Genomic DNA, 18,377 nt, shown 5'->3' with positions numbered 1-18,377 from the left:
TTCCATGTCCTCCTCTGTTGTGTCTGAGGACAGCTACAGTGTACTCATATAAATAAATAAACAAACCTTTAAAAAAATAAAAAAAAGTATTAAAAAAAAAAAAAAAAGAAACCAAATGTCTCTTCAACCCAGTTAAGCATCAACTGCAGACCAAAGGAAAGATTCCACTGAAGTTGAATTTGGGGAGTCAGTGAGTTTATTGTGCTTACTTAGAGAGCATAGGTAAGGCTACTTACAAAACCGCAAAGCAGCTCTATCAGAAAGCTTTAAGCCAGCATGGATGCTGGCTTCCTTTCAGCTACATAGATGGAGCTCTCTCTCCAGCTAACCTTCTAGCCTCTACATGTTCTTTCTATAGCATCTACTGAGACCACACGAGGCATGGCAGAAACACAAGCAGCTGGGAGGGAGATGCAAGGGGTGGGGTGAAGTCTCAGGTGACGGGTTGACGACCCTCCCCAACTGCTCATAGAGGGACTGTCAGCATCGCCACTGAGGGTGACTTATGGGTGTTTACAGCTGCCCTGATGAAGATGGTAATAGGTTATTATGTTCTGAGGGCAGCACAGGTGTTATATCAGTGAAAGCAACCCATGACCAGACTATGGTAATCAAAGGATGCATATGCAGCCAGGGAAGATATAAACCCATATCGTGGACCAGAGGCTCTTGGTGCTCTGTCTAGCCATACTTGGCTTCCTGGTGACTGATGGGAAAAGATAAAGACAAGTTGGGACAGAACTTTGTACATCCCAGACACCCCCTGCCCTTGTCCCCAGTTGGTAGGTCGATCAGTCTATGCTCTCTGAGGAATGTTCTGTTTTCTGCCATCCCTCATCGAAGGTGGTAATGTAGAATAAGAATCCCCTGACCACAGTTGCTACCGTCTGCATCAGCATGCGTGAAAGTGTCCATCATCACTGGGCCCACAGACTGCTGATATTCAATCCTCCTGGAATGAGGGACCCCCGCCTGAGGTTCCAGCTTCTCCTCCTAGCCATTTGACATAGTTCTGCCTTGGCTGCACATGGCCTAGAGGGTGGGAGGTGCTAGAGTGTGCAGGCTGGAGGAGGTTTGTGGAAGGGCCTCCATTCTGGTTTGCTTTGGGGAAGCCATTATTCAGGCTAGGTGAAGACTTTCCAGTGTTGAGTTTTTTGGGGTTCACCCATGCATCATGAGGTTCCATTGGGTTCTGTTTGATGGAATCTTACTTTGCGTTGTCATTAGGACCTTGTAAAGAAGGGGATGAATGTGTTTACAACTTCTCTGAGAAGAAATACTTGCAAAAGGTGCGCTGCCACATAGCAGAGCCCTTTCAGGAAGTTTCCTTGTGTGTGACTACCAGGCTCCAGAAGCTGTGGGGTGGGAATGGGTCAGTCCTCCAAGTCTTTGGATATCTGAGTCCCAGCATTTGGGTAGACTATATCTATCACATGTACCCTATGAGGGGAGAGGGCCTGTGTGCTGTGGGCACCCAGAGCAGAGGCTGCATCCTGTCTTCAGGAAGCAGGTGTTAGGGACCAAGGACTATGCAGTGTATATGTCCTCCAATGTCAGATGATGCTTTGAGGGGCTAGGACTGGATGGGTGGACATTGTGAGTCTGGGAGGATCCAAGGAAGGGGGTGTGAAGTTCATGAGCTCTCCCTGGCCAAGCAGTGAGTGGTCTGGAACTCCCACTAGGCAAGGGCAGGATGTATGCTTGCTTTGCCCGAGAACTTCAACTTGGGGTGACTCAGGGCTGAGCCTTCTATGTTAGGGGTTGTTTCCCTGATACAGTTATGCTTTATGGCTCCCTTCCTCCCTGTCCACCTCCTGGACTCTAAGCTCTCCCCAAGCTGGTGTGGGCCATGTCCCCCAGACCCGATGTGCCAGCTGGAGCGGCCGCTGCTGCTGCCCGATGACTGCTGTGCTCTTTGTTTCTTTCATTCTGGCTGTTCCCAGACTCATGAGCCTTGGCGTTTATTTACAAAGCCATTGTGTCAACTGAGTGGAGAGCAAAGTGATTTATAGGGACTGTGCTGGGGTCTGGGAAATGCCAGCCTTCCCTCTGGGGTCTGTAAATTAGTTTTGATTCTGGCAAGGCCTTTCCCGACCCCTAAATCAGCTCAGAGGAGCTCTCCAATGTGGGCGTGCCTGGTGTGAGCCACTGCACCTGCTGGGTGGATGCTTCTCCCCAGGCCACGGAGGACAGCAGGCAAGGCTGCAGTATGTTCAGCCCTTCATAGCAGCAATGGGTGCTGGTGAGGTGACTGACATTTAGGGCCAGGGTATACAGTACATCTTCTGTTGCCGCAGGGAAAGGCTGGTGCCCTCAGGGGGACAGGGTTGGGATTGGTGAAAGCTGGCTGGATTAAAGATTTTATGTATGTGAGTACACTAGCTGTCTTAAGACACATCAGAAGAGGGCATCGGATCCCATTACAGATGGTTGTGAGCCACCATGTGGTTGCTGGGAATTGAACTCAGGACCTTTGGAAGAGCAGTCAGTGCTCTTAACCGCTGAGCCATCTCTCCAGCCTGGGATTTGCTTTTTTAAAGAGTTAAAATGTTTTCTTGTGTGTGTGTGTGCATAGTGTGTACACCCCAAGAGACTAGAAGAGTGCACTAGACCCCTTAGAGTTGGAGTTATAGGCAGTTATGAGGGCCTGTGGGTGCCGGGAACCCGAGTCCTCTGTAAGAACGGTACAAGATCTTAACCACTGAGCCTCCCAGCCCTTGGATTAGCTTTTCTGCACTGGATGAATATATCTGGAGAGCTTAGCCTTGTTGTGCCAGGTGGTCACTGGGCAGGTGTCTCTTCCCACTGATTCTGTTGGGTGTGGGAGAGTAGGTCTTTCATTCTCATTCCTGGCAGGACAGACTGAGTGATTTACATATGTTTGTGACATCAGGCTGGGACATCTAAAGCTATGGCAGGCAGCCTGTCCTCTGCCTCTGGTTACCTGTGGTGGATGGCGTTGACTGGCAGATGTGGGAGGGAGAGGTGGAAAAGGGCTGGACTCCCTGAGAATGGCATTCATCGTGTGTGTGGCATCATGGTTGCCCTGCAGATTAGATCTCTACCCCAGGGGCTTGGGGTCATGTTCAAAGCTCAGGAGAGCAGTCAGATTTGATCGCTGTGAGTAGAGGTAGAACCAAGTGGCCCTGTCTGTTTATGAATGCTCTTGAGGCCCCACCGCAGCTCCCGAGGTCTGCCTGCTGCGATGGGGTCTGTGGTGTAGAGATGGATGAAGTGTTCTAGGCACTGATCTCAGCAGGGGCTCAGTGGCTGAAGTTGCAAATGGCAGCTGTCTCAGGGCCCCATCGACATCTGACTTGTGTCCTTGGAACACTGACTATTTTAGCAGGGTTTATACCCTGTAGGATCCAGGCACAGTTAAGCTGAGGCAGAAACAGCATTCTGTTAAGAGTAGAGATTTCTAGAAGCCTCTACCCCTTAGTACTTGAGGTTTTTGTTGTTGTTGCTTTTGTTTTTGTGTTGTTGTTGTTGTTTTTCTTCAGATAGAGTTTCTCTGTGTAATGCTAGTTGTCCTGGAACTCTGTAGATCAGGCTGGCCTTGAACTCAGAGATCTCTCTGCTTCTGTTTCCAAAATACTGGGGCTAGTACTTGGCTTTTAGGAGATATGCGTCTTAGGCTTCTTGTGTTTTTTTCCCTGTGGTGGACTCTGCAGCTTCACTAACAAGGGCCCAGAGTGAAGGACTCTGTGAAAGATGGGGCCTAGGCCACAGACCTGGTATCCTATGGCCCTGAGGTCTTGAACCCTTTATAGCTGCCTGACTCAAGGAAGGTGAGGGAACCTGTCTGTACCCTTGTCTGGAAGTGGCAGTGACCACATTCCCCTGCATGAAGCTCTGTGACAATTTATGCTGGCCACAGGGATTGGGACTGTGTTTGGCCTATACCTGGGGTTTTCTTATTGGCACCACAACCAAAGCCAGGCCTCAGCAGTCCTTGGGGAGATGAACAGGGCAGGCAGGTGGCCTGGAAGCCAGGACCTGACAACCCCAAATCTTGGGCAGGTAGCTCTGTGGAGCGCATGGTCATTGCTTTTCTGCCCTAGTATCTGCTGCTTGAGGTGTGGGCACGAATCGAATTCTGTGGGAGTCAATGGGGAGTGATTCTAGGTGTTTCCTGCTTTGAATTTCATAGGTCCCCCGGAGGACATGGACCTGGAAAATTGAGACATTGATTGTTGCTTTTATTGCTGTAGGAGATGCAACAAGATTTAGAGAAGAAAGATTTGCAATTGTTCTTGGGCTTTTTATGCTTCTAAAGTATCTAGAGAAAGCAACTCCCCCTCTGTTCTCTCAGGGTTGCTCTCAAGGATCGAAGCTGTTTGCAGCAATGCCTTGATGGAGTGCGGCCCCTCACAGGTCAGCACCATGTTTAGTCTTTGTAAATCAAGGTACAGAATAGGCCCTGTGGTGAGCACCCCACACTGCCTGATTCTCTCAGATAAAGAGGTTTTCGGTTTCTGGGTTGATGTGATTTTATGAGTTCTTAGAGATAGGCCTGGTTGTCAAATGTTTGCCAGAGAGTAGGCTTGTTAATTTATTGAGAAACACATTATAGGAATGGCATGGTGCTATAAAGTCACTATTTTCATTTACGGCACATAAAATGTTTCCTGGCTCTTTCTGCCACCTTCATGCTTAGGGTCATTTATCCCTTTGAAGGATATGTTTAGGGCTGTCCCTAAACTATTTGGGGATTTATCCATCTGAGAGCTTCCTTTTTAGGGGTGTCTAAAGGTGTTTAGAGGTTAGACCCTGAGGGGCAATACAGCTTATGCTCACTGTCTTAATTTTTCTTTTCAAAAGCAGGTTCCCCTAAGTGACCTGTGTTCACTGAACCCTGCTCCAGCTAAGCTGCCTTGGATGTGGTTGAGAGACTATGGAAAAGCCTAGTGTGCAAGGCCCCATCTTTATTAAGGGTGGGTGTTAGTGGGCCAAGGCTTCTGTGGTTCACAGGGTGTGGCCAATTGTGTGTCACAAGTTGGTCACTTTTGCATCTGTCTTTGAAGGCCAAGTGCCCAGCTTTGGCTATGATATAGCATCCTGGGGCCCTGGCAGATCTGGTTGTTCCCTCCTGGAGTGTTGGAAGAACTGGCCAGGACAAGATGCCTTGGTCTTAAACAGAGGAGGGGTGGAGATGAGCGGCAGAGCCAGTGTCATGTATGAGGCTCTGGACCGTTGGTTCATTTTTGACCCCAGAGTACTGGCTAACAGCAGGTGAGGTTTCTGATTGGGACAAAGAACTGCAAACCAGGCTTCTCTGAGCTGCTCGTCCTGACTGGCCTCTCCTGGGGCCTTAGAGAATGGCTGCTCCTGGTCTCTTTCCAGCCGTGGGTCTGGAGCACCGCTGCTTCCTCCTCCTCTTCTTCCTGAAGCTCTAATCCATAAGGACTCCTGTCCTTCAGAGGTACATGTCAAGCCCACAAGTGATTAATCTTCCCATATGTCCTTTGTATGATGTAGGGATAGAGACCCTGTGGGCATCGAGGGCAACCATCCCTGGTCCCCATTGGCCGACTGACACCCATCGGCCGGCTGATACCCATCGGCCAGGCCGACAAGGCTGTGGGGATAGAACATGGATAACAGAGCAACTTCAGGAGGCATCTCAGCCTTGCTTGCTTGCCTGCCTCTCTGGGCCCAACCTGTTGAGCAACCTTGGGAAACCCAGTGCTGTCTAGCCTGTGTGCTTACAGGTATCAGCCTGTGCTTTTCACTTATGCATCCTTTGCACCCAGTTCTCTTCCTCCCTTTCTCCTCTGCCCTGCAGCATTCCTTATTCACCCTCTATTTCCCATCTGCCCCCTGTTGTGGCCTGAGCTGCCCCACGTTGGGTGCCAGAAATGTTGAGAGCCGCCCTAGCCCATGTTTGGGGGCCAAAATGTCTTGGACCGCTCTGTCAATGTTGAAACCTGCACTGCCAAAAGCCTTGGGGGCTAAACTGTTAGAGCCAGCACTGCCCCAAGCTGCTCCACTCCACGGGTCAGGGTTCAGCAAAAGAGAGAGTGAGGACGGACTCGAAGAATGGAGACCAGAGTGTGATTCAATCCCATTTATTCTTCAGTCTCTCTTCCTAGTCCAAGTCCCAAGTCTTGAGTTTCTAGTCCCTAGTTTCTAGTCCCTAGTGCCTCCAAGTTCAAAGTTACTTCTTCCAAGTGCTAAGTGCCTAATGTCTAATGCCTAATTCTCTGTTCTTTCTCCAAGTGCCAAGTTCCTAATAACTAATAATTCTTCTTCCTCAGTGCCTAATTCCTACTGATTTCTTCTGTCTGCCTCTCACCTTTTATATGTCTCACTTCTAAGCCACACCTTTAAGTCAGGCCCTTAAGTCATGCCCTTAGGTCTTGTCTCTAAATCTGATCTCTAAGTCACGCCCTTAAGTCAAACACCTTTAAGTCTCACACACTCAAGGGAAGATCCTGGATATCTAAAACAAGATGTTATCGGAGTGTGCTCAGCTGTTGTAGGCTATTGTAATCAAGTCTTTTGTCAGGGTATATGGCTCAAGATGGCTGCAAGGATGATAGCCGCCTTCTGTTGGCTCCCCACAGGCCCCCCCCCACCTTCTCCATCTCATTCCACTGTGCTCCCACCTCCATCCCCTGTCCTCGTTCTATTCCTCATCCTCCCCCCAGCCACCTCTACCACCTTTTAACCCTATCTTCCATGCCCTTTCATCCTGCCTGCACCATGGCCGCCTCCTCAGCCTCAGACTGCCGTGTGCTGTAGACACACCAGGCTGGTGTGACCCACCTGCCTGGCCCACCGGCTGTACCAGGCCTGTGCCAGTCCCTCGAGGGCATCCTTATTCTTCCCTGGCACTGCAGCCTCCTGATTTATACTGGACACTGTTGATAAGCACCTCTCAAGGATGATAACCCGTGGGGCATCCCAGGCCTTTGGGCCATGCATTACTCATGGGAAACACTCATCCTCCAACTCAACCTGGAATTCTGCATGGAGGCAACGAGCCCCAGGCCTTGTAATAATAGTAATAGTCACTGCTTAATGTAGCTGCTGCTTGGAGAACCAGTTATGTCTAACAGGACATGGAAGGAAGGGAGAACTAATGAGATTGTCAGGCAAGTTGTGATGCCCCAGGGACAGCCGGAGATTCTGTGACATGCCCAGTGTTTGCAGAGGCAGGTGCTGGCTGGCCTTATTTGTACATTCAGATTACAGAGGCTGTGAGAGTCCCAGCCAGGGCTAACTTTGCCCTCCCTCCTCATAGGAAGCCAGTCTGCCTTTCCAAGACTCACGTGGTGTCAGCCTGCAGCTGGGACCTGCTCAGGGTACCTCTGTAGAAGGGAAGTAACCTCCACATTAGGTCTTGCCCAGAGGGCTGGCTGCTGTGACACTCTCTCTCTCTCTCTCTCTCTCTCTCTCTCTCTCTCTCTCTCTCTCTCTCTCTCTCTGTGTGTGTGTGTGTGTGTCGCGCGCCACTGTTGTTTTCTAATATCCTGGACAAGGAACTCAAGCCAAGCGACATGAAGTGGGGCCCCGCAGCATTCCTCGAACGCCTCACAGTCACCTTTGTGGGCTTCTGTGTGATCTTCCAGGAGGCATGGCCTTCCGAATCGAGAGCAGATGGTCGCAGTAGGCTGAGAGCTCATGGAGCTCAGGGCCCGGCTCCCCTCTCTTGCTCTTGTCCTGCCTTAGATTCCTTGCTGAGTTTGATACTTCTGGTCCCTCAGATCCAGCTCCAGTGTAATCCCTGTGTACTGTGTGTAAAGAGTGTCTCGTGGATGGTGCAGGCTACTGCAGCTCAGTGTCCTCTCTTAGAATGATCCGTGACTCTGAGGCCCTACGTCTTTAATTAGGTGATATGCCACCTCTGTTATTGTGGAGGGGAAAATTAGATCATGTGTGAGTGCTGTTAATATTGTCCTTATTCCCACCCTTGGGTTTGAGGGCTGAACGTCAAGTATCTTGAAGCCAGCCTGGGGATGTCCCTTTCACAGAAAATCACTTTCTCAGGTGCCAACTGAGGCAAAACCAGCTGTTACATAGCTCCGACACAATGAGACCCAGATGTACCTCACCCGTAATAAGGCTGTGGCATGCTTTATTACAACTCGGGGTAAAGGTTGTCCCTGAACAGGAGCCACAGCTGAGATGGGCTTGTCTTCTGGGCAGTGGTTTCTATGGAAACTGCTTAGGGTAACTGGAGCCTGTGTATAGGGAGATGGGTTGAAGTACTGACCGGGTCCTGGTAGGAAGAGGGGTCCTAGGACTTTGTTTTACTGGAGCTGGCACTTTGGGGTCGGTGTTCTAGTGCAATAGTTTATGGTGTGTGTATAGGGGAGGCATATGGGTGTGTGTGTTTTGGGGAAGATATGTGGGGAGTGTGTGTGATACATGGTGTGTGGGGGCGTGTGTGCATGCTCTGATGCACATGTGGAGATCAGAGGACAGCCCCTGATCTACCGTTTGAGACAGTCCTTTTGCTGATGTATAAGCCAGGGGAGCTGGTCTGTGAGATTCTGGATTGTCTCCTGTCTCTGCCCTCCATTTCTCACAGGTGCTCTGGGATCATGGATGCTTGCTTGAGCCACTGCATTAAAAAAAAAAAAAAAAAAAAAGTGTGGATATTTTATCTGCATGCCTGTCTGTGCACCATGTATGTGCAGAGGCCAGAAGAGAGCATCCCAGATCCCCCGAGACTAGAGTTGCAGACAGTTGTGAGCTGTCTTGTGGGTGCTGGATCCTCTAGAAGAACAGCCAGTGCTTTTAATGACCGAGTCATCCCTCCAGCTCAGATGTCTGGCCTTTAGCATGATTCTGAGGGCCAGACTCAGGGTATTAGACGTATGAGAACTGACATTTAATGGTTAGTCACGAGCCATCTTTCCCAGCCCCAGCAGCTTTTTTTTTTTTTTTTTTAAATGGCAGAGTACACAATTGATAAATGCACTGTCTCAGCGTTTCTGAGCATGAACTTCAGTAGCATCTGTGTGGCCATTATTTCCTCCTCTTTTTCTCTTTGCATGTGAGGTATGTGTACACGTGTGTGAGCACGTTTGCATGTATGTATGCATGTGTGCATTTGTGTATCTGCATTGTAGCTATGTGGACACCGGGAGTCGATGGTCTCTCGTCTCTCCTGCTCATAATACACTGTGGCAGGGGCTCTCACTTGAACTCAGTTTGCAGGTGTGGGGTTGTTTGGCTGACCAGCTTCCCTATTCGGTGCTCGATCACAGAAGGCCGCCACGTCCATCTCACATCTATATAGGTCCTAGGGATCTGAAGGCCGGTGCTCACAGGCACACAGCACATGTTTTACCAGCTGAGCCACCCCTCCCCCATACTTGCAGTTCTTGTCTTTAAAATTAAACTGTCCCCAAGAGACACTCCTCTCCTCCTCTCCCAGCCCCTGACATCTGCTCTCCTACTTTGACTTGTAGGCACCTTGTGTGAGTGGAGTCACACATGCTTTTTGTTCTTCTGTGTCTGGCTTATTTCAGTGAGCACAGTTGGCTTCTGTAAGAGCTGGTGTCATTCTTCTATCGTGTGGGGAGGATGACAGGCACACACAGCAAGGCTGCTCTGCATTTACCCCACAGGCTGTAGTTGGCTGACCTTGCCTAGTACCTCCCTTTGCACGCCAGATGTAGAGTCCAGGCCTCTTGTCTGTTTCTGCTTTCTGGGGTTCCGACAGATGTCCTGTCTCTCAGGTGTGGACCATGACTGTTAAAAGGGTTTAGCCACTTGGGCTGCACACCTGTGCTGCCTGTGTTCAGGGCAAACCTGAGAACAGAGCTAGCACTCTTCTGGCACGAGCTGTGCCTGCTCTGGGTATCCCCTCTAGGGCTGGCTTCCAGTCCCCTTCCTTGTCTGTCATACTAGTGGGCTGTATGACACTAGGCCCTGCATGGATGGCTGATGCTCACTGGCTGGACCTACTCTCAGCTTCCATTGCTCATGGAGGGTCCTTGGGGATGCCCTCATAGTAGGGAAGTGATTCTCTAAGAGCTTTCCCTTCTGTTCCCTCTTGCATTAGGAGGCTTATCCTGGACCAGTATAGAGCTGGAGTCCTTGGGGCTGAGAAGATGGGGGCCTACTGGGGAGAGAAGAGAGGAAACATTGCCACACCCTGCCCCCACCATATGTAGCCATTGGCAGTTGTGTGCCCTCTTGGCCTCTGTTCTCTCCTAGTTCATTTGGTTTTATCCACTCCCCAAGTCAGTGAAGATCTAAGGCTGTGTCTCTGGGGACCTTCTGGCACCCCTCGGAGTGTGAGTGGGTTAGGTCTGTAGTGTTGGGGGAGGAAGATCCAAGTGGTCCTGCGGACAGTTGGTGTTTCATAGGTAGGTGCTGGGGCAGGGGATTCTAGGTGTAGAGCTTTTGCAGGCTCAGATATCCTCATTTCAGGAATCCTGGCCTCCTCTGGGCTCCTCCCAGGAAACTGTGAGTGGGTGGACTTGGACCGGTGAGGCTGCGCCTTCCATTCACCCAGGAGGCCCTTGGCCCGCATTCGCTCACTTGGTACCCCATCTAGCTCTCAGTTCCTCATGCTTCTGGCCGAGCATCCTCGAGGTACCCAGATGGGGACAAAGGGTGTGCCCACTGATTGGCCCTCACTACCACCCTGCCTCATCTACCAGTGCTTGAGCCCAGGAGCCATTCTCAGATCGAGCTCTCATCTCCTGTTGCATCTGCTGTCAGTAGCTGGGAAATCTGTTGTCAGGATGCTACAGCGGGAGAGCGTATATATGTTTGATAAATGTTTGGGACAGCCTGGTTGAACTGCAGAACTGCCTGCTCTCAGATGATGGCTAAACTCCAGGTGTGAAGGAACTGGGTGCCGGCCCGATCAGTAGCAGTGCTCAGTCATGGATGGGCTCTTTAGGGGCTGTTCTGGAAGTGGCTGTTTCCCGTACTGTATGTACAGCACGTTAGGATGAGCAGTGGCTGTTGGGTGCTCTGAGGAGTAGGACCCTGCATCCTGCTCACTTTCTCAGGCTGGACTTATGTCATCAGAGGGAGATTTAGGATTTACACTCCCTAGACACAGGCACAGGCACAGGCACAGGCATGTCTGACATTGGTCTGGCAGAGGGGGAGTAGTGTGTGATGCTTTACGTTCTCTCCCTTTCCCTAGCTCAGACTGTGGTCACAAGGTGACCCCTCATCTTTTCCAGGATAGAGTTTTCTCTTTACTTTCCCCACTTTCTTTTTCTTTGTCTTCTTCATCGTCATCATCTGATTCTTTATCTTTGTCTTCTTCCTTTTCCTCTTCCTCTTTTCTTCTCCCTCCTCCTCTCCTTCCTCCTTTTCATCTTCTTCTCCTCATTTTCCTCCTCCCTTTTCCCTTCCTCCTCCTCCTCCTCCTCCTCTTCTTTTTCTTCTTCCTCTTCCTCCTCCTCCTCCTCTTCTTCATCTTCCTCCTCCTCCTCCTCTTCTTCATCTTCCTCCTCCTCCTCCTCCTTCCCGTCCTCTTATACAGGGTCTCATGTATTTCAGACTGGCCTTGAACTGGGTATGCAGCCAAGAGTGACTGAGTGACAGAGAGAGTTTATGATCCACCTCCCAAGTGCTGGGATTAGAGGTGCGGCCCTCATGCCCTATTTTATGGTGTTTTGGTATTAAAGAGGGCTTTATGCATGTCAGTGAGCATCCTACCAACTGAGCCACGTTTCCAGATGCAGGACAGAGGTTTTGCGGTCTTTCGAATGCTTCTAGGCTGTGGTGGACAGGGTGCTGTATGAAACCCAGCCTGTCATGTGCTGTCCTCATGTTTCCTGGCCGTGATTATGACCTGGTTAGGATTAGGGATGCCCTCGGGGCTTTCCTGGCTTCAGGGCCCAGGTGACCCACCTCCTCTCTAGCTCCTGTCTCCATCCTCATTGGCTCTTACACAGACCAAGATTCTAGGCTCCAAGCTAGTACTCAGACTAGGTGGTCTCCCATCTTCATCTTATAGGTGAACATGGAGCCAAATGAGCAGCTTGGCTTGATACAAATTCTAACTGAGGTATAATTTGTAACCTGCCTAGCCTCTAGCATGGGGGTCTGCAAGGACTGGTATAAATTTTCCATAGTGAGCTTAGTATTTAGGGGCAGCAGTTGGGTAGCTGCCCCGTGGAGGACACCTGAGGTGTCTCTTGTTCTTTCTGCCTATGGAGTGGGTGTGTACTCTGTGGCATGTGTGTGAGGAATTCTTGAACTGTGTAAGCCGCTGCCCCTCTGTTGGGCTGTGGTTGGCCACTAACTTAGACAGCTCATTTCAGGGTTCTTATGGCTGCTTGGAGAAGTTCAGAGGACACTAATGTAGTGTTTGAGGCTTTGCCCCTGGAGGAGGGCTACTCGGGAAACTTGTCTGTGTCTTGAACCGTGAACACAGTGTGTGGCATGTGTTCAAGCCTTGTGACAAGCAATTAGCTACATCAGTATGCAGTAGCCACAGGGCAGAGTGGTCACTGGGCCTCTTACCCTTCTGGGGTTACTGTGCTCTATAAGATGCACCCGACTGTGCCAGACTGCTCATCAATGTGACAGGGATGCCAAGCTACCTAGACCGTGAAGTGGCAGATGGGAGTGTGCTGGCGCTGCCCAATTCCAGCTGGACACAGCCATGCAGAAGGCTGCCCTGAGCAGAATCTCGTGGCTGGAAAGCCTCAGGGCGCTCTGGTGTTAGCACATGAAGGCACTGGTTCAGAAGCCATTAACAGAATTTGATGCACATAGACTTTGTTCTGTGGTCCTCTGGAGACAAACCTTTGGGAAAGCTCAAAGGCTTCAGAAGTTGTTATCATGGTGGTCACAGGAAGAGCCTGTGGGTCTTAAGTGGACCCTTTGAAATGTGGACACAGGGAGATTGGTGTGGGGTCCCTTGGAAGTTCCTGGCTGGTACATGACAAGGTGTGGGTGTCAGCTTGGACTCTCTAGTGCATTGGCTTGCCCATCACACCTGTCTCTCTGGGCACTGCAATTTGTCAGACCAGCTCCTCTCAGCCTCTCATATCAGGAGTGGCTGAGGCTTTTGTAGGTCTGAGAGAATAAGCTGACTACTCTAAATGCTTTAGATAGAAAGTGACAGGTGATTTTTTTTTTTTTTTTGTTTATTTAAAAAAAACGTGCGTGTGTGTGTGCGTGTGCATGTGTGTGTTTGCTCAAGAGTTCAGAAGAGGGCACTGGGTCTCTTGGAGCTAGAGTTATAGACAATTGTGAGCAGCCCAGCGTGGGTGCTAGGAACAGAACTTATTATCACAGCCATCTAGGTTGTGAGCTACCATGCGGATTCTGAGATCTGAATCTGTGTCTTCTGGAAGAGCAGTGAGTGCTCTCAACCACTAAGCCATCTTTCTAGTCTCTATAGGTATTATTATTATTATTATTATTTATTATATTTTTTGAGAAAGTTTCTTTGTAGCTCTGGCTGTCCTGGAACTCACTCTGTAGACCAGGCTGGCCTCAAACTCAGAGATTTACCTGCCTCTCACTCCTGGGTGCTGTAATGAAAGGATAGAGGCCACCACTGCCATTTCTGTAGCTTTAATTTTTTTCAAAGCCTACTTTTAACGATGGTTCTTTAAACACTTTAACCTCCCTTGTAGCCCACCACCCACCAGAGGTAGTGAAATAGAAAGGACACCGGGGGTGGGGGGTTGGGGGGGTGGGGGGGGGCGGGGAGCCGACCTGTTTAGAAATGGTTCTTTGTAGCAACTCCCATCTGTGTTGTCAGGAAGTCAGCAGTTCAGTCCACAGGACAGCAGCGGCAGCTCGATCCACTCGCAAACACTCTCGGATACACGAGCAGTCCAGTTCAGTAGTGTCGGGATAACAGCAGCAGTGGCATGGCCTAGCAGGAACAGCCAGGCCTCAGTCAGATTGAGTCAGCAGGAGAAGTTCTCTGCCATGCGTCTCTCAGCGAAGTGAAGATCGGCAAAAATGGGAGACCACGAAGCATTTAACTCTACAAGCAAGCCCGTCCTCATCCGTTGAGTCCTGTTTATACTCCCTCCAAAGATCACATGTCCTCCACGTTTGCTTCAGCATGTGTGTCTGTCGCAGCTGACATCAGGATGAGTCCACAGGCACAGCAAGAAGCTGCAGCACATCACCAGAAGTTTTTTGGTGCGATTGTCTCAATGGAGTCCTGACAAATGGAGCTCAACTACATACTATAAGGCGGACTGATACGTGCATGTCGCCAGTGAAAAGACTCCTTCATCACGTGTCCTTTTACGTGGTGCTTGCTTTAGCAGAGAACATCCTTTCACCTGTGTTTGCATCAGCGAAATGTTTCTTCATGTGTCTGCTTTAGCAAAACACCATCTGACACAGCTGACTTTCCAAAGAACCCTTAAGTCTCCAAGTCTCTGTAGAATTTTTTAAAACATTTTTATTGATTATTTGGGACTCTCACATCATGTACTGTGATCACATTCGGCTCCCGGTCTCTCCCATGACTTCCCCTTCCCCCACCTCCAAACAAAGGAAAAAAAAACAAACAAACAAAACTTACCATAAGTCCATTTTGTGTTGTCCACACACTCACTAGAACATGGTCACACTCCCAGAGTCCACCCCCAAGGGAAGCTGTGTTCTCTACCTGTACCGCCTCCAGAAGCCATCATCTGTGGAGAACATCTTTATCACAAACATTTCAAGTTCTCTAGGCTGTTACTTTGGTGGGGGTGGGTGGAGGCAGGAGTTATCACAGGAGCCTTTTATGTTCCTCTTTCTCAACTGTGCGTCTCCAGTCATCGATGACACTACAAGAGTAGCTTCCTCTTTGGGACTCTCACATCATGCACCGTGATTTCCTTCACCTCCCAGCCCCTCCCATGACCTCTCCTTCCCCAACAAAAGAAGAAAGGAAAAAGAAAACCTTCATAGTCAATGGGAGCACAGATCCTGGGCTTCTACAGGGTATCTGGCAACAGCATGGGCTGTGACCATCCACTTGATCTCTGGCATCATCAAGTGCCAAGGACCTCTGTCTGGTCTTCAATGGTAATATGGCCCTTGGACATCAACATGGTCCTCTGCCAAAGCACAGGCCACTGACCAGCATGGCCTCCAGGAGAAGGACCATTCTTCATCTAGATCATCGTTTTGTTGTTCAGAGCCAAAGCGATTGTGTGACTGGGCAGCTTTTTTTAAGGCCCGAGTCCACACAAGCTCCAGGCTGTTGCACAGCATCCTGGAGACACTACTGGGTAATGACCTGCTCCTCTCTCAGCTGCAGCCTTCTCTCAGCCTGTCACAGCTGTCAAGTCTCCAGCTCTGCTGTGCATGTGCTGCTCTGATCCCATCTTTCCTGCTTCTCCATCACATATTTGTTCATTGTAGTGGCACTGGCTTTGTCAAGTATGTGTGCACATGACTGTGCATATGGCTGAGAGGTCGCATGACTGGTTGTCTCCATTGGCTTTGGAGCAGGTGGTCTGAATGGTCAGTTGCCTGTGAGCCTCGGGTGAGAGATGTGCTTAAACCTCAGTGGAACTGAGTCTGGGGTCTTCTGGTTAGGTGGGCATATAGCACCAGCCCCAGCCGACTGCCAGTCCTCTGAGATGGGAGATCATTGCCCAGGGTTGCCGTGTGTTTCTGGGGGACCCCTCTGCTGAACCCTGTCTGCTCCTGTCCACCAGCTGGACAGGCATTTTAGGAAGGAGAGGGTCGCTACTGTTACTCATTGTTCCAGTATGTTCCTATAAATGTTTATGTGTCTGCACAGCCGGTGGTCACCTGCCTTCCCATTGTTGCCCACAGGCCCCCCTGCAGTCTCTGTGAGCACGTGTTTCTCCATAGAGCCTACTGGCTATAGGTTTGGGTGGAGTCACATTTATCAATCACCAGGGCTGCCTGTAAACCTGGGGGGGTGGGGGAGTTAGGCGAGCAGATGATGGTGTCTATCTGGGTAAAGAGGAGATGAGCATCCAAGCATCCCACAGTAAGTAGGGAAGGCTCCCCACAGAGTGCTGCTAGGGTTGGTTCTGCAGTGGGGACTGGGAGGTCACCCTGAAAAGGAAGTCATTCTATGCCTGACACCGAGAGCCAGGGCCATTCTGGAACGAGTTCTGGGCAGATAAACTTTGTCTATTTTGGTTCAGTGACCTTCAGAGCCCTCGGAGTCCTGCCTTGAAGGCTGGTGGCCCTCAGCTGTGAGTGCTTAGGCCCTTGCTCAGTATAGCTTCCTGGACAGAGTAAGTTGTTTGTCTGGCCTGGAGGGTGATCCTCAGCCTTGGTGACCCTCACCTTAAAGCTAATGTCCTCTGGAAGCCAACATAAACCACTACAGTCACGGTGCCACAGAAAACAAGAACCTGGGCCAGGGTGTAGCTCAGTGGCACATGAGTGCCTACCATGCATGAGGCCTGGTGGTTCATCCCCAGCACTGAGGGAAAAAGAATTTATTCTGGCAAGAGTTCTAAAATGGGGTGTGGAGGACCTCACTCCTTCCTGAAGCTTTAAGGAGACGTTCTAGCTGCGGAAGGTTCTACCAGACCAGCCTTGGCCTTTCCCTCCTTATGGCTGTGTTCTCATGCTTCTGTTCTTTAAAATAAATAAACCAGGTACGGGGGCTAGAGAAATGGCTCAGTGTTAGAGCACTGACTACTCTTCTAGAGGAATTCACAGCACCCAGCTGTCTGTTCACAGTGGTCTGTAATTCCAGTTCCCTGGGATCTGATGCTCTCTTCTAGCCTCTGCAGGCACAGCACACACATGGTGCATAGACATACATGCAGGCAAAATACCCATGCATGTAAAATAAATAAAATTCGAAAAAGTTTGTATATGAGTGTTTTGTCTGCATGGATGTCTGTTCACCATGTGCGTGTCCAAGGATACCAGAAGAGGGTGTTGGATCTTGTGTGATTGTTAATACTAGGTCTCCAGTTGATGGTGTATAAAATCACCTAGGAGACAAACCTTCAGGCATGTCCCTCAGGTATTCTCTCTAGAGAGAATACCTGGTCTACCAGGCTAAGGGAGGCAAGCCTGATATGAGTGGTACCTTCCATGGACTGGGGTCCATGGGGTGAATGAAAAGGAGAAAGTGAGCTGAGCACCGCCATTAAACTATCCCTCCCTGACTCCTGACTGCAGCCCCAAGTTCCTGCCACTGGGACTTCCCTTCACCATGTTGGATTGTGTCCTAAAACCACGAGCCAAAGTAAATACTTCCTAAATTTGCTTTTCTTACAGCAATAACTAATGCATCATGCAGAGGAATGAGTGTGTTTGTGAGCTAGTGTCAGCATGTGTATGCAGGGTGTGAGCTCATATTCCTGGGTGTGGCTGTGTGTGAATTGTCTGTATGTCTTGGTGAGTGTCTGCACGAGCTTTGTGCGAGTGTGTATGTGTGTGAGAGCAGGTTTATGTGTGATTAAAGCATTTGAGTGTGCATGCTTTTAGGAGTATGGAGTGGGAGGTCTTGGACAGGCAGTGGTGGCCCAGCTGTGGCTGTGAGGTGTACATGAGGATCTCCTTGTCCCCGAGGCAACCAGACCTTGGGGTATTTAGCGTTACAATATATAGCAACAGATCAATCCTCAACACATCAGTTTGTTTGTTTGTTTGTTGGTTTCTTTCTTTCTTTCTTCTTCTTCTTTTTTTTTTTTTTTTTTTTTTTTCGAGACAGGGTTTCTCTGTGTAGCCCTGGCTATCCTGGAACTCACTCTGTAGACCAGGCTGGCCTCAAACTCAGAAATCCACCTGCCTCTGCCTCCCAAGTGCTGGGATTAAAGGCGTGCGCCACCACCGCCCAGCTTTTTAAAAAGATTTATTTATTTATTTATTTACTTATTTATTCACCATTGCTCTCTTCAGACACACCAGAAGAGGGCATCAGACCCCATTGCAGATAGATGTGAGCCAGCTGGGAATTGAACTCAGGACCTCTGGAAGAGCAGTCAGTGCTCTTAACCACTGAGCCATCTCTCCAGCCCCCAACACTCCAGTTTCCGTTGTGAACTTTGTCCCTCCCTGCAGGGGTCGGTCTGTGATGGGATGTGGAACCTCATCACTGTTGGTCTTGGATCATATCATGAGAAGGATGTAATGGGATATCTTCAGCTGGGCTTGAGTGCTGTCCAGTGTGACTGTACTATCTGTGCTCCCTCCTGGCTAACTAGCTGAGCAGAGGGTACTGCATCCTGGTGCCCATGCAGGGTACTAGGTGGGGGTAGAGAATAATTGGGAATGAGTGAGCTGGCATTCACAGATGGTGGGTGTGATAGTCATGACCTGGTGGATGGGGGATGGGCTTCCCATCTTTCATTGGGCTGCAGATGCTGGCCCGGCGAACTGGGCTGTTTTGGAGACTCTGCTGTTCGTCAGCCACTGTCTTCATCCTCACATCCAGATGGACAGCTGGCCTTTCTGGTCAACAAGGAGTAAAGGTGGGG

The 18,377-nt window shown here is 49.9% G+C and overlaps 1 protein-coding gene across 5 annotated transcripts in view; it reads left to right on the top strand.

The window, feature by feature from the left end:
• Positions 1 to 18,377, top strand: part of Vav2 (vav guanine nucleotide exchange factor 2) — a 168,636-nt gene that overhangs the window by 63,642 nt on the left and 86,617 nt on the right. Inside the window, exon 1 of one of the 5 annotated variants that reach the window (XM_076928330.1) lies at positions 15,024 to 15,185. The exons of the other annotated variants lie outside the window; for them this stretch is intronic. Coding sequence (XP_076784445.1) covers positions 15,039 to 15,185 — 147 coding nt within the window. The 5' untranslated portion in view covers positions 15,024 to 15,038. Of the gene's footprint in view, positions 1 to 15,023; positions 15,186 to 18,377 lie in introns of those variants that run through there. 5 annotated transcript variants of the gene reach the window in all.

Source organism: Arvicanthis niloticus, chromosome 2 (genome assembly GCF_011762505.2).
Source record: "Arvicanthis niloticus isolate mArvNil1 chromosome 2, mArvNil1.pat.X, whole genome shotgun sequence".
Lineage (NCBI taxonomy): Eukaryota > Metazoa > Chordata > Mammalia > Rodentia > Muridae > Arvicanthis > Arvicanthis niloticus.
The sequence above is the reverse complement of the archived record's forward strand: the minus strand, read 5'-3'. Positions and strand labels throughout refer to the sequence as shown.